We start from the raw sequence: 16502 nt of genomic DNA, 5'->3' as shown, positions 1-16502 counted from the left end.
TCAACTGAAAGTCATCACAAAATGATAAATAGTTATGCTGATATTGCCTTCAAAGCAGCATGTCTCTGATTCTGTACCCGCTTGATTCTTAAGGCCCATTCACATTAAGAACAATAACTCTAATGATAATTATATTAGCAACAACATCAATGCACAACAAAGTTCTGTATTCTATAAGCACGTGCTGCAGTCAGGTAAAGTCTTATGTTTTTATTGTTTATCAGCTGGAAGAAAATCATTCTGAAAGTGATATTATTTCGGCGTCATTAGTTGTGCTATGGACTTCCCTATTCTAAATAGAACTAGAATGATTATTAAAACTTTATAGTTATAGTATTTGTTGTGAACAGGCCTTTACTCAATCAGACTATCACCGTTTAGAACCGTCTGCACGAAATCCAGTATTGCATAAGTAACCACAGGGTCTATGCAACAGCGTGTTTGTTATATCATGACTTTTAAAGAGACTTCATCATCCATGGTTTATTTTTTGGTTTCAAAGAATGTATTCCCAGATGCACACTGAATGAAGATCATATATTTTTTCATGATAAATACACATCATTTACAAATAAAGTGGTTATGCAATAAATACATCATAAAAATCTGAGCATTATACTTCATGTGCAATTGCACTCATTTTGAAATGTACATGGGACAGGGAAAAAAACATCTTCAAAGCCACTGGAAAAAGCAAGCACTCTCATTAAAATATTTATTTCCCCATTTTTTTCAGTCAACATAAATATATTCATATATATTTCTTTTCTTCCTCCAAAATAGCTCTTTGAACGTTCTTTTGTATAAATAAAAGTCTTCATTGGGGAGATGTAGCTCTCATCGGCACCCGCAGCCCTCCACCACCATGTCCTGGTAGTTTTTAAGAATGACTTTCTCGTACTCGTCCAGGTACAGCAGCGATATGGGACTGAGCTCCGTCGGGACGCAGCACGCTTTGGGAATATTGGTATTGACCGAGTTCACCAGCGTCTGGACGATGGCATGATTGGTGGAGTTCAGGTGGTCCGACAGCGGGAAGGGACACTCGCCGTGACAGTAGAAAGCGTGGTAGCCGGGTGGCGCCACAATCCACTCGTTCCAGCCCACGTCGCTGAAGTCCACGTAGAGAGCGTGCCGCCTGCAGTTTGTACGCTGCTGCTGCTTCCTGCGCTGCTTCTGCCTTTGCCGCACCTGCCGTTTCTCTCGGTTCGAATGCAGGACGGCGGAGCCCTGACCGTCGTGGCTGTAGGTCACCAGCAGGGGTCGGGCCTGCGCCCATGAGTCCTCGTCCGCGTGAAGGGAGCGACTGACCCTCACGTGCCTCCTCTGGTTCCTCTCGACCTCCGTGGATCCTTCCGACTCCTCGGGATGGAGCACTTCCACCAGGAGCCCATGGTTGTGCTGGGATTCGCGGGCCCAGCGAGCCACGGCCGAACCCACGTCAAAGCTCTCCCAGCGCGTGTGAGAGTTCTGCACTAGACGGGTGTCGAGAAGTCTGGTAAGAGGCTCTTTGGAAGGGGCCAGTGCTGGCCTGAACACCTCGTAAATGTTAATTCGGTGGAAACCACTCGCACCGGCGCCACCGAGAACCTGGTCCCTGAAAATGCGCAGCTCCGCGGCCGTGATCAGCTCCTCGGCGGGAACGGAGGTAAGGTTGAAGAAAAACTGCTGCGTTGTTTTTCCTTTCAGGCTGGACAGTGCCTCGAAAGCCTCTGGAAGGGCAGAAGAAAGAGTCCGTTAGGATCGTGTCAACAAATTGGGCTACAACAAAAGAATACTGTTGGATTCTGAATCACTTCAGGCTGAAACCTGACATTTTCGCTTTGACTCTAAATAGGATTTTCCACTGAGCATTTTCTTGTCTGGCCTGAGTGAGAGATTATACGGTAGAACCAGGTGTTAAAATGAAAGGCTAGCTGCGAGCACGAGGCTGTTTGTGTGGCTGTAGAGTTACAACATTCTCTTGTTTCCAAGTCTTTATTGAATAAAGGTTGCAATCAGCGAAGGAACAGCTACTCCTACGACTCAATGCCCTAAAATAAAACGCTCTCAGACCAAAGAGCTCGCTTAATCTCTTTTGAAAAGAGACATTTTGGAAATTCCATTCCCAATAATCCAACCTATCTGCTTCATAATCACAAAGAGCCTACAGAAGATAAGCACGCTTTATTTGATGTGGGAAAGCCCGGCTCTTTCTTTCCCTCGTTCTGTCTGTCTTTCTTCACCTTTTCCATTTTTCTCCCAGTCAATCCGTCTTTTGGGGGAGTGACTGCGAATATGTTGGGGCTTGCCGAAAGAAGTCAGCCACAGTTATGAGTGTATTGACATTCCTAATTTCTGTTTGTACATTATGCCAAAACAGCAAATCATACATTTATGATGGCTACCTTGAAAACTGACTGCATATCTCGGCTGAGGATCTCGACATCAAATTAAAGTTATTTCAGCAGCGCCTTTTGGATGGAACTTTAAAAACGATTACATAATATTACGTCGAAAACCTTTTGAGGGATGTAATAAAAATCCAGTCAGGTCCTCAACCACAGAGTTCACCAAATTAAAACAATGAGAGGAGCCTGAGGCGTAGGAGGTGCTCAATTACTACAGAGGGCACGAGAAAAGCCTCATTTGGAGTAAACAAGGAAGACATTTAATACAAATGCTTAAATTGTTTGTTTCAACATGAGCACACAAAAAGCATCCTTGTATGCAGTGTGTCGGATCGACCACTGGATGTCATCCATCCGAATCTGTGCCATTTTACAGGGCCGCCTAAACAGCTGTAATGACTCCCGTATGGATTCCTCCCCCTCTCTTTACCACAGTACAGCAAGTTAGCGTGATTTTTCCTGTGTTGCCATGAAACTAAAGTGAAATGTTTCTAAATTGTGTGCTATAGTTTATGTTGACCTCTAAACAGACTCCACAAAGAAGACTTCATGAACAAGGCCAGTGACTTTCACAGGCTCAACTCTTCCAGAGCAAGAGAGAGCATGTTTCACGACTGTTTAAATCAGATAACACGCCTAAAAGAGACTTAATTGACATGCCACCTGATCACACTCGGGTTGATTTCATTATAAAAAAACAGATTCTGTTTCTAGAGAATTCAAATCGGACCATTCAAAAAGGCCACCCACAATCCCTCGACTGGCTCAAGCAGTTAGGCTAGAATTACTCGGGCATGTGATAAAGAGTTGAGCAAAGCTAAACACACACGCATACAGTATCTGTACAAAAGTTGGTGCAGAAACAAGCCCCCCCATTGATGGCTCGAAAACATCAATGACAGAACTTGATGGAGAACAGCAAAACTACCATCCTGGATTTCCTCACAAGGCCTGTTACTGTAATCTGTGGATTCTTGGAAAATAACTAGTGCACGAACTCCATACCTTGTCTAGAAAACTACTCTAAGTGCACTCAGACACTATCAATTATTTGCAGTAAAGTCACCGTTAGGATGCATTTTTTGCTTCCTTAATAATAGTGAGAGCTGTTTGTGGAATGTCAATAGTTTCCAAATGGTTGCATCACACCATTCCTTGGAATTCTAGAAAGTTCTGGGAATAAACAAACATTCAAACTGAAAATTTGAGTCATTTCATTTCAAATAAACCTGGAACAGCATATTCACAACCAAAATCAGGCCTCACCTTCGTGATGAAAGCTTCGTATTGTGTTCGCTCTGCTGGCCGCCCGTTCCACATGCTTTCCCATAGTGCTCCTCGGGCGCCGGATGTTCGGGTCATCGTTTTCAGAGTGCATTAAATACAAGTCCAGCATGTACTGAGGGACCACCGCCGATTTGCTCGGCGTGGGTCTTCGCTTCAGTCCGAACATGTTGAGCAGCCGTAGCTCAAACTCGTTCAGGAAGTTAATATTGGATCGCTCCGGCATGTGTCTCCCCGAATCACTGTATTTCCGTCGGTCGATCTCGGGAATGAGTCCAGCGGCACCTCCCAGAAACACCTGACCGAGCAACAGCACCGTGAGAGCGCGGACCACGGCGACCATGATCAGTCAGTTCCTGCAAAGAGGAAATGCCAGTTGACCATTTTTATTCTTCTTAGAACCATTTTATTGGTTTAAAAAACAGTTTTACAGCATTATGTCATAGGAGAACCTTTTTAGGTTCCAAAAATAACTTTTTATTCTCTTGTTTCTTTAGAAAACCATCCGCTTTAAAGAAGCCAGAAACCAATGCACTGACCTGAAGAGCCAGTGATGTAAAATCTCAAGAAACTTGAACAGTAAAAAGTTATTTTTACCGTTTTAAAGAAGTTATTTGATCCTTTAAAGAACTTTTTTTTTTTTAAATATACAGTACATTTCTTGTAGCTACAGCCCCCCTGGAGCAATCAGGTGTTAAGTGCTTGCTCAATGGCACAATGGGTCATAGATCACCCCTAGATAGGGTCGAACCTCCAATCACTCTTAGAAGTTAAAGGTTTGTTTGGTTTTTATGGAATACCTGTTCCTTTAAGTCCTAAAACACTTGAATAGCAGCCCAGAGCTCCAACCACTTATATGCATGGAAAAGATCCCTAGCCACATTCAACCTGCGGCTGCCTCAAACCACAGATATATCTAGATCTTTTGGAGATGTCTTTGAGGCGATGAACACACACGCATGCAAAAAAATTAAGAATAATATCCCTGCCGCAGGCTATAATAAGAGATTGATCTACAGTGAAAGCACCAGACTCCAAAGAGGATGTCAGACAAATTGGATGAAACAGGAAAGAGTGAATCAAAAGAAATCGAAAGAAGGGAGACATGAAGACAGCAGACATGGAGTCTGCAATTAAAGGGAGATAAGAGCATTGTCTGGGTGGGGGTCTGCCTTTAGATCATGAAAGGAAAGTCTTCAAAAGGACTGAATGTCTAGCAAAAGACGTTTTGCTGAGGGAGAAGCAGAATTGTGGAAAGGACTGAATGTCTAGCAAAAGACGTTTTGCTGAGGGAGAAGCCGAATTGTGGGGCTACAGGTGGTAGATCTTACGCAAAAACTACTCAAGCAACAAAGACGACAAAGAGATCTGATGATAAGGAAGCAGAAAAGTGTTTTCTTTTCATTTGCGCATACCTTCTGACCTTACAGACTACATGTATGCACCTCTATGAGGTGATACACAATGCATTGAGGTATTGAAATGTCAACGCTGGCTTTCAAAAACACTCGCACTGTTTGCAAAACGTAATATTAAAGAAATAAGTTGTAGCGTTACCGAAGGAGGAAGCGCTGTGGCCGGTCTGCGTTCCCCTCGTCTCTTAAATTCCTCATGAATTCGTGTTTTAATCCACAGGCGATTTTTTTTATCCAACGACAGAGACTCGCCGCAACTCAGGTCGCCTCTTCTTGTTCATACTTGAGCAACGCTTCAAACTAGACTGCAGTTAACTCTAATGAAGTGCGCAAACGCTTAGGTCAAAGAAAGCAGCAATTCCAAGAGTGACAGCGCGAGTTCGTAAAGACCTGGATCTGTCATTTTTCGCCTAAAAAATTCTGATCAGCAGAAGTTTTTGGAGGCTGCTTGGAGACTCATCTCTGCGTGCAGCACGCGTCGCGTCTGTGCCATTGATTGGAGCGCTTCGCTCCGCGAGCGCGAGTCTTTTTGTTGTCTGGTGATGTCACAATGACTGTCATCATTCAGGTCCATTGAAAAGCGCAGCGTAGCCTACTCTCCATTCAAACGTTTGAACATGCCCACAGTTGTGAGTTGATTCATCGAATTTGTCCTTGCGCATATTTTATGCATTCTACACGGTAAACATGTTAGTAATTTCAACGGGAAAGGAATGTAATATGGCTCAGTTAAAACGTGTAAACACGAAGTTACCTTAATACGGTAAAAAGTAGCCTAATATTACATTTTGAAATGGGGATTTTCAAACTTTATGATGCCTAATGCTCCCAAACATTGTGGTTCCGTAACTATGAATAGTATAGGCTACTGTCATGTATAAAGAGCCATTTATGATGTATAAACTGGAAAATAGGAAAGTGATGTAGAAAATAAATAATTTCCTTTTTTTATATTTTGTCATTGCAATATATTGGCTGTAAAATATTTATTTTGTTTCAAATTGACAATGAATGTTCTTTTAAACCTGAAGAAAAAAATAATTATTTAATAGGTTAGTTATTTCTTACTTCTCAACACAACAGCTTTACAGAAAATATTGCCTGAGGATAGAAAAATACAAGATAGCACCCCTTTACAGCCCCCTGGGAGTCCCCGGTCCCAGATTTAAAACCCCTGTGTTATAAGAAAAAAGTGTAAAAGTACATTACTTTATCTTTTACAGACATTTTGATCTTACAAATTTATGATGCCAAAACACTCCCAAATATGATGATTCCCCTTGATGTAATAAAAACACATATATAAAAAAGCCATTAATAATGTGCAAAAAATAGTAAATGTGATGTAAAAAAAAAAAAAGAAATAATAATAATTTACTAAATAAACTGAGAATTTATTAAAATATTGTCTGGAAAATCTTATTTTTCTTTCACATTGACAGTGTTTTGACAAATATATTTACTCACTATTAAAGTACATTTAGATCTAAACAATTTTATTTTAAAAGTATACATTTCTATATGACTTCTCTATATTTCTGTCACACTATTTTATTGATTTAATTAATTTAAAAAAAAATGTTTTAAAGCAGCTTTATAGAAAATATTACCTAAGGCAACAGAAAAATACAAGATAGCACCCCTTTATGGCCCCTTGGCCCCCAGTTTAAAACCCCCTAGAAAATATGTGCGATTGTACTGTAAAATAGCATAAAATATACATTATATTTTATATTTTATTTTATATATATAAATTATATATACATCTATCCAAAACAAAACTTACATCACAAAGTTCACACCATCGAGGTGTGAATCACAGTTATAGATCAAGCGTTTCTTCACTATTTGAATAACAATGATCTGTGTGTATCGACAGGTGAGGTGTCTATTACGCAACAGTGTGTTTGTATGCATAAATAAGTTCTACTTTTTCTCTTGAATCCACAGTTAACATACTATATTATAATAAGGCTAATGCCTTTTGAAGCATGACATGATATTAACCCATACTGAGAAGATGATACCTTCGCGAAGAAGCTAAATCCTTGGTTATCATTGATCAAGATGTGTTAATGGCTGGTTTAAATCTTGTTTTACGACTGGATTATGCTCATTAACAAGAGTTTGCAAATCCAGTGCCCTTTGCTCTCTCAGACCAGAGGGTTTAAAAATGACCTCCTGTCCTGAATCCAGATTCAGAACATGTAAACAGAGAGAGAAGCAGCCTTTAAAATCCTTTTAATGAAATAGATGTTTATATATTTAATCTAGATTTTATTTATACTATGTTTATGGGCTATAAAAAACAGTTTTGTGCTCCACAGAGGCAAACAGGTGGGCATAAACGTGCTGTGGATGTCAGATGTCAAGACTGAAACCATTACTATTAGACAAATCCGTGGACGTCTGATTAGTCAACAGCACGTATGTGGAAGGAATCCGCATATGAAAACCCCTCATTGGTTACAAGTGTTCATTTCAATTATGTGTTGATGGCAAGTTTGTTTTGACAAAAGCAGCTGGGCCATTGAGCTGGGAGAGACAGCGGTAGATTAAACCCCATTGAGATCAAAAGATATCTTTGTGTGCTTCCAAGACAATAACATCTTATGAGGGATAATCCCTGGATCATCCACTTAGCAATTAAAATACACTGATGCATTCCATTCCTCAGGTGATACTGGTCTCTACCAGTCCCGGCCAGTAAAAGTGAGCTGGGTGCACAAATCAGATGATCACTTAAACGATTACAGATAGCTTTCGGGAGTGCTAGTTTAATAAGGAATATGTAGCCTGTTAAAGTTGCAATAAAAAAACATTTACGTGATTTTATTCCCATTTGCCGTTCCCCTAATGTTCACCTTGTTGCCTAAACAGTAGGTCATGAACATAGTGCTCTAAGCTCTCCACTGGCCAAAGGTGCTTTAGATTCAGGGATAACACTTCACAATGCATGTTAAGTAGCCTTAATTACTCAAAACAAGAGGACCGCAGAGAGTGAAAAGAATGTTTATCTTTGCCTTATTGTCTACTGGTGTGGGCTGAACCCAGGCGAGGAGATGGTCTGCTGGTGTGAAGGGAGGTGTTTGTGTGCTTCAGTTTTGCCCCAATGCCCCATTAAAAAACCTAAAGTCATTATCTAATGAATTGATGGTTGATCTAATTATTCTCTGATTGGATGAAATGTTATCTTTTAAATTCCATCTCATTATTTGCTCAAAGTTATCTGTTTGGTTCCCCAAATGGCTGCAGCCTGTGGGTAAAAATTCCACTCTGATGCTTGCTTTACTGGGAATAACGTCACTCATTTAAATGGCAAATGAAGAATTGACCTGTATGAAATATTGTGGTTATGCTTTCAGGGGCTTTGCAGAATCTTTGATCCATGGCTGGGAAGAGCAGTGACCTCTGACTTTTCCTGCATCAAACTTTAAAGATCATTTCTATGTTTCGAGCCGCATGCTGGAGGTTGTTGCATTGGTCTGGTAAGTCAAATATGAAGTTTATTGATGCTGAAGCAAACCTGAAAATTTTTCGACTAATGGCAGATTGGCAGGCAATGTTTGGAATTTTTTTTATTGTATTTGTTTCTTAAACAATGCTGATTATGGCTACATTTATTTGTTTATAAATACAGTAAAACAATAATATTGTGAAATATTATTAGAATTTTAAATAACTGTTTTCTATTGTAATATATTTTAAAATGTAATTTATTCCCGTCACGCAAAGCTGAATTTTCAGCATCATTACTCCAGTCTTCAGTGTCACATGATCCTTCAGAAATCATTCTAATATGCTGATTTGCTTCACAAGAAGCATTCATTGTCATTATCAATGTCAAAAACAGCTGTGCTGCTTCATATTTTTGGAAAAACATTTGTGGAAGTAATTTTTTTGATTAAGTAAATGCAGCCTTGGTGAGCATAAGAGACATAGACATAAAAATCTTAATTATTCCAAAGTTTTGGCCACCAGTGTACGGATATAAATATATTTAATTAGATATATTTAATTGAACAGATGTATTTAATTGATTGATTGTTACTTTTTAAGCCACTAGGGATCACCAAATGGAATTGAAATTGTTTTTTTTTTCAAATAGCTTCCTTAACACCCTTTGTCTACCATTGGTCGGAAAACTGATAGCCCCGCCCCAAACTCACACAATTGGTTAAGCCAGTGCCTGGCTGTGTAAAACAAAGCAATATTTTGAAAGTGCCAAGAAGCCACAGTCAATCAGACTATAAACATTATGTTTGTCTGCTTAGTAAGCTAGAAGTATTTTTACATAAAAACACACACATCAACGCTCCAATGGGTTTACAAGTTGAATCAAAAAAGAAATTTAGATGCTGAAAGACAAAAATAGTATTTTCTTGTAAAACATACTCCTGTAATCTTTGTTTTATTTGCAACTTTGAAAAATCGTTTTGTACAGTGTATGCACGGGGAACATTCAGCTCTTAAGACTTTTTATTTACTGCCTGTTGGTCACTTTCATTCCGACCTTAAATAAATCCCAGGCAATTTAAGCCTGGCAACCCTGAACTCAGAACAACAGTCAAAGAATTTCGGTTTCCTAACCATCACAGCTATTTCAATATGCACAAAGCTGCCTGCAGAACGAAATCTGAGAATTCCGCCCACAAATCCTCTTGACTCTATCCCAAACCTCCGTGAGTGTAGAACATGGGGTTTTGTCAGTCATCTGTCTGCATGGATGAATCAAGCAGCATGTTATTGAGCGCTCCGGCTAACCGATGAAGAGCAGCCATCATTAAGGAGCATCAAAGTGCCAGAGCGTCTCTCCTCTGTCCTCCATCGGAGCTGAGTGGAGCTTCTGTCATCACCTACATTCCATGGGTCTGTCTGGGAAAAGGCATGGAGATGACTCTGCAGATTGAGCCCCTTACATTGTGCTAACAGTTGTTTGGCAGAATGCTACACTGCACATTCCACTGGTCATCGGACGAGTTTGTCTTTGGTTCCCTTAAAATCTAACCTGCACCACCACCATGAGTCTTAATGATGGTTAGGACCCCATTGGTCATTTCAGGCAAACACAACAATGTGCCATTGTTGTTTTCATCCTGTATCCCTTCAAGCTTAAAGTCAAAGTCTTTTTGTGAATGATTCATAAAATAAATGCTTGCATCACCTATATCAAAAACATAGTAAATACTGTATACTGTGAAATATTACTACAATTCAAAATAACTATTCTGTAATTGAATATATTTTAAAAAGTAATTTATTCCTGTGATGCAAAGCTGAATTTTCAGCATCATTACACCAGTGTTCAGTGTCACATGATCCTTAAGAAATCATTCTAATATGTTGATTAGCTGCTCAAACATTTCTTCTTATTAACCATGTTGAAAACATTTGTGCTACTTCATATTTTCACTTTTGCAAGTTTCTTTGACAAATATAAATTTCAAAATAACAGCATTTATTTGAAATATAAATCTTATCTAAAAAAAGATCAATATATATATATATAATATATAAAAAGATCATATATATACAGTATATATATATATATATATATACATACACACACACACACACACACACAAACAAACAAACCAATGACTGTTTCATATTATTGTTCTAGGATACAAATATATATACTTTGCTTTTCAGGTTGAAGTTCTCGGAGTTATAGATACACTCTCTGTACTTTTCAGAGTTAAATTGATGGATTTATTGGACTATATAATGCTATATTTAGCAGTGGATATCCTTCTAGGACAAGACAGCAATTATAGAAATATTAAAATGGATAGTAACGGTCTGTCTAAGAACAAAAGACAGACAGTAGTAAAGTTCAAGCAAATTATTAAACAAGTGCAGGTTAGACAGGCTTTCATTATAGTTTTACTCACTTCCAAGAAAATGTATCATCTCTAAATGTTTTATAGAGAAGGCAATTTCATAATGTTGGAGTAAAAGGAGTTTTGTTCTCTTTGAAACTTTTAAAGGAATAGGAATTAAATTTTGTCATTATCTTCATATATTTCTAAACCTAAATGTTATTTAACACACAAAACTAGAATTTTTTGACAAATCTTTATGCAGCCATTTCCATGCGTCACTTTATAGTGACCACATCTGTCAAGGCCAAAAAAGCACCATAAAAGTAATAAAAGTGGTCCATATGACTCGCGTAATACATCTCAAGTCTTTTGAAGTCATATGGTAGTTTTGTGTGAGCAGTAGACCTGTAACAGGGCGAACGAGAGACGTGCAGATCCATTTGCAAGCTTTATTAGACAGACACATGGTCAATAACACAGGCAGGGTCGAAACACCAGCAAACAGGTATGGCATGGGCAAAACACAAGCGTAGTCCAAAGACAGACGTGATCAGACTCCGGCGAACAATATCCAACAGGCCAAGGCAAAGAGAGATAATCTAGGTACGCAACAATAGTCCAGGCAGGGGCAAACCGAGTACGAACGGTAAAACAATAGATAATCTAAGGTACACAGACAGGAATCAGGAAACAGGTAATAACAAGACTAGACTAGAGTAAGAAAACACGATATGGCTCTGTAAAGCAGCTATCACTAAGAGAGTGATAAACGCAGAACAATACTCGGCAGTTTGAGAAGGATCTGAGTGGGTGTAATATAGTGTGTGTGTGTGATTGACTGCAGGTGAGTCCAATCAGTGCAATGTAACATGGGAAATGTAGTCCAGGGTGACGTGTAACAGTCTGTGTGGTGTGAAAGTCAATATAATGGAAGGGTGACCTCTGGTGGCAATCGGACGGAAGGCCATGGACTGGATTCCTGACAAGACCACAAGTTAAAGGTACAATAGGAGATCTTGGAAAATGCTAACTTTTTTTTTAAATAAAAGCTTCCTTCCTGTCATTGCTTTCAAATATAGTGCCTATATGATTCAGGTTAGACATTGATAAATTTGGTCATCTGCATTTTGTAACCATACATCACTATAGAAACCCGTTTCCGCCACTGAATAAAAAATATTCATCTTTTTATCTCACAATTCAGATTTTTAAAAAATTCAGATTCTGATTTTATTTCTCAGAATTGTGTGATATAAACATGCAATTCCAAGTTATAAAGTCAGAATTGCGAAAAATAAACTATATCAATTGCAAGTTATAAAGTCAGAATTTCGAGATACTCTGATTTTTTAAATCACAATTCTGACTTTTTTTCCTCGCAATTCTGACTTCTTTTCTCAGAATTGTGAGATATAAACTTGCAATAGCAAGTTATAAAGATATATTTCAAATGAAAAAAGGGACTATTTTCTTACGATTTCAAGTTTATATCTCACAATTCTGACTTTAAAACTCGCAATTGCGTATTATAAAGTCTGAATTGGGAGATATAGGCTAAACCCGAAATTCTGAGCAAAAATCAGGACTCTGCGAGTTTACATCACGCAAATCTGAGAGAAAAAAAACGCTATTACCTTGTTTTATTTTTATTCAGCGGCGAAACAGGCTTCCATGCATTGTTGATTTCAAACCTGACAAAATGGCATTTTCAGTGAATAACGTCAGTTTCTGTCTATAATATGAATTCAGAAGACTTGCAATATAGTGCACAAGTTGTATGGAGTTTTTAGGGCAGTTTTTTTTTTGCCCTTTTTGAAGGTTGATCAAAATGATCATATTGAACTGTAATTGAAAGCAAAGAACTGTGGGATTGGATCAACATGGCGTGGAGTAAATAATGATATTTAACGTAGAAATTAATATGAATAAATACATAATTTTAATTTTCGGTGATCTATTCCAAGATCTTTAGCGACTGCCTAAACTTGAGTAGATCTGAAGAGTTGAGATGAGAGATGTAACGCGCTCGGGGTTCAGAGAGAGACTGGTAAATACAGGGATCTGCCCTTTGAATCAAACTGGTCTCGTAAAGACACCACATGTCACTGAATTATACGTTCGCATGATTAGAAGCTTGGGCTGCATAAACATCCCGTGTCAAGATTTACATTTCTCCGCTTAAGCACATGCAGCTGTTTATAGACTCCTCCGCAGACGCTCCGACTATACATAGCAGCAGACCCTTAAAAAAAAAACATATCCAGAGGGGGCTCATTTAGATTAATGGATGCAGTGGCCAATTAAATGTCAATTACGGAAAACGCGGCTACCGATCTGCCAAGCTATGTCATAGTGGCAGTTGAAAGCAAACGCGGCTGAGTCTGCGCAGTAGCAGACGTGACTGGTGCGCGGCCCGCGCCGTTCCACAACCCGTCCCTTGGAGTTTCTCACTTCTCAGGAAAGGCCAAGTGTTCTGTTCCCCCCACCCCCCGGTTAGACGTGACCTCGAAATGGGCAGCCTACTTCGTACCTATTCCACATATATCATCTGACAAGTAGAGAAAACAAGACATTAATCTTTCCTCTCGACTTTGACAAAGTCTTCAGCAGACACTTGAGCTCGACTGACTGACACCACGTCTGCATAGAGGGATATTTGGAGGCATCTGATGGTGGGTTGTGTCTCCTGGCCTGCAGGTTTACACTTGAGAGGCAACCTTAAGTGCACATACCAAAGATAGACAAACCTAAACACTGCATTTGGGTACAAGTCAAACAAAATGGGGAGAGTTCATGTGAGAGGCTTGTGTTATTCCACGGAAAGATACACAATTTACATCGAATCTTTACAAGTAGGTCCCATACCTCAGATGGACTTGTTAAAGGCACGATTGTCAAGTATTTCCGAGTTTAGAAGGCTTTGTTTTGTCCAAATCTATTTCTGCCCTTCTGCTCACCCCTGATGGTACAAAAACATGTCAAGGCTTTTGGGCTAGAGGGCTTAAACACAAACATCAAGCGAGTGGCACTAAATTGAGATCTTAAAGGGATAGTTCACCTAAAAATACAATTCTGTCATTATTTACTCACCCCTTTTGTTTCTTTCTTTCTTCAGGATGTCCAAGCTGCTCTTTTCAAACCAAGTGAATGGTGACTTTCAGCTTTCAAGCACATTTCAAGGCAAGTTTTGCAGTAAATAATACACAAATAGCATACAAGTATGGAAACCGTTTCCGCCACAAAATAAAAAATAAAGGTAATTGCGGATTTCTATATCATAATTTAGACCTTTTTTTGCAAAATTCTGAGTTTATATCTCACACTTTGGACTTCTTTTCTTGCAATTCTGACTTACTTTCTGACAATTCCAAGTTTATATTTCGCAGTTCTGAGGTAATATCTCGCTTTTCTGAGTTTATATCTCACATTCTAAGAATTCTAAGTTTACATTACGCAATTCAGTTTTTTTTTTTTTTTTGCTTAAGCCATGAAAAAGAAATTGTGGCAGTCTCACGATTGAGAAAAAAATGGTTAGATATAACTTCTCACAACTTTATATAAATAAGGTTACAATTACCTTTTTTAAAAAATCTTGTGGTGGTAAAAAGCTTCCATGTGTTAGTCATATTATGTCAAGTCAGTTTTATTTATATAGCACTTTACACAATGTACATTTTTTTCAGAGTAGCTTTACAAAATATATTGCAATACTCACAAGGTAATTATTTAGCAATTCCATTAACAGTTTCATATTCAAAATGATACCTTATTTGTCATTCTGTCTAAAACTACTTTTATGATGCTTTTTTCTATTGTAGAGCTTGACAGTCCCTAGTACCCAACCACTTTCATTTTGTGGAAGAAAACAGACTAGACAAACTACTTCTTTGGGGTCAAACAGGGTTTTTTAAGCTAAATTTCTGCATGAACTATCCTTTTAAAACTAGTGTCTTTGTACCGTTAGAGCATGCCAAGTATTTGTAGAACGGTTAAAAAACAGAGGTCCCAGTAAGGTGCAGACAGCAGACGTTTTTCTTTTGTAAAATCAGCAACAACTTCTTTATTTATCTTTCTAAAACATGGCCGGAGACATGTGCGATATAATGGCCGAACATTCACCGAATCTCCTATGAATCTGTCACTTTGAGCCCTGTGCAGTATGGAGAGGAGTTGGAAGTGCTCAGAAGGGAGGTAAAGAGCAGACACGTCTTGGCATCCACATAGCAACATTAAAAGTGTGTGGTTTCACAATAATAATAATCTTGAGAGCAGCTGTGTAAACATTTAACTGAGCACGCCTCTTGTGGCACGGTACGGGATCCTCATGTTCAACTGTGTATTTTGCTAGATGCGATTGTGCACTTATCAACACTTATCTAAATGCCTGCGCTTGTCTTTTCTGCATCGTAGCTGATATTGACATAACCCTGGACCGTGATGTTTTCATAGCGACCGGCTGTAGGAATTTAACAGTTTCATATAATCTGCCTCATGAAAGTGTGTCTGTACTTTCAAATATTATGTAGTTGCATTCACAGTAAAGAATGGGACTTGAGTCATAGGTCTTGAAAACTTTGGCTTTTAATAATAGACCAAAATCCAGCACACTATTAAGAATATAGTTCACCCAAAAAATGTTTTCTGAAGCCATGCATTTTTTTAAAGATAAAATTATTACTTTAATTGGATCAAAAGTGACAGTAAAGACATTTCTAATGTTAAAATTGAGAGAGGCGGGGCATAGAGGATCTACAATAATGTACAGTATTTGAAAAATAATGTGCTTTTTGAACATTAAAGCATGTCAACATATTCTGTTACACCAAATACACAAAATAATGATCTTTAAAATAGCATCATATGACCCCTTTAAAATAGAAAACTTATTTTTAAATTGTGTGTTTTTACAGTATTTTTGATCAAATAATGCAGCCTTGGTGAGAAGGTTTTGAAAAAGCTTTTTTTCATGGAAAAGAGAGTCCAGCACTTTTCACAGAAAAAGACCGTAAATGAAGACAGAATTCAGATTAAGTAAGCAAGAATCGGTATGCAGCAAGTTTCCAGCCCTCTCGGGTCATGTGACTTAATTGCCTGTTTGCTCTATTTATCTCTGTGAAAAACTGCTCTGGGTACACAAAGTGTAGAGAATAATCAGCTGGATCAAACACCGCCTTAAATTACAGCAGGGAATCAAATAGCGGCTGATGTCTATTCATCCGCATGGGTAAACAGTGCGCCTGTAATTCGCCTTTTCTCTTTCCCTAACTCTCTCTCTCTCTCTCTCTCTCTCTCTCTCTCTCGTCACACACTCCATTACCGTGATGTGCCACTAACATTGTTGTAAACAAACCCCAGATGCTCAAGAACACACCTCTTTGATCCGGGTTCGAAGACCTCCCTGAATCTGCTGGTACCCCTTCCACCTGATGTTCAGGAAACAGGAAGAGGCCATGTTCAGTAAGTAACTTGCTTTGTACTGAATTCTGAGTAGAATAATATGTACGCTATTAAAAAATAGAAACGGTAGGCATGCAGCAACATTTCAGTTGCATACTACGTTGTTGTCACATGACCATGTCACTTTGAAA

At 38.7% G+C, this 16502-nt stretch overlaps 1 protein-coding gene across 1 annotated transcript; it reads right to left on the bottom strand.

The window, feature by feature from the left end:
• Nucleotides 1–284: 284 nt before the first annotated feature.
• On the bottom strand, nt 285–5650 carry LOC107742710 (bone morphogenetic protein 2-like). The gene is made up of 3 exons (XM_016555741.1): nt 5232–5650; nt 3657–4030; nt 285–1712 (listed from the first exon to the last, which is right to left on the bottom strand). Exons 2-3 carry the CDS (start codon nt 4015–4017, stop codon nt 838–840), a joined length of 1236 nt encoding a protein of 411 aa, XP_016411227.1. The 5' UTR covers nt 4018–4030; nt 5232–5650; the 3' UTR covers nt 285–837.
• Between the last annotated feature and the right edge of the window lie 10852 nt (nt 5651–16502).

The sequence above is a fragment of the Sinocyclocheilus rhinocerous genome, unplaced genomic scaffold (genome assembly GCF_001515625.1).
Source record: "Sinocyclocheilus rhinocerous isolate Xijiao unplaced genomic scaffold, SAMN03320098_v1.1 scaffold1038, whole genome shotgun sequence".
NCBI lineage: Eukaryota > Metazoa > Chordata > Actinopteri > Cypriniformes > Cyprinidae > Sinocyclocheilus > Sinocyclocheilus rhinocerous.
Note: the sequence above shows the minus strand (reverse complement) of the source record. Positions and strands in the feature narration are given on the sequence as shown.

What these genes read in the sequence shown, in the direction of transcription:
- LOC107742710 (XM_016555741.1), bottom strand. Translation starts at nt 4,017, where the DNA reads ATGGTCGCCGTGGTCCGCGCTCTCACGGTGCTGTTGCTCGGTCAGGTG. An exon ending in ACGAAGCTTTCATCACGAAG is followed by an intron (nt 1,713 to 3,656) that starts GTGAGGCCTGAT and finishes CTGCCCTTCCAG; the next exon opens with AGGCTTTCGAGGCACTGTCC.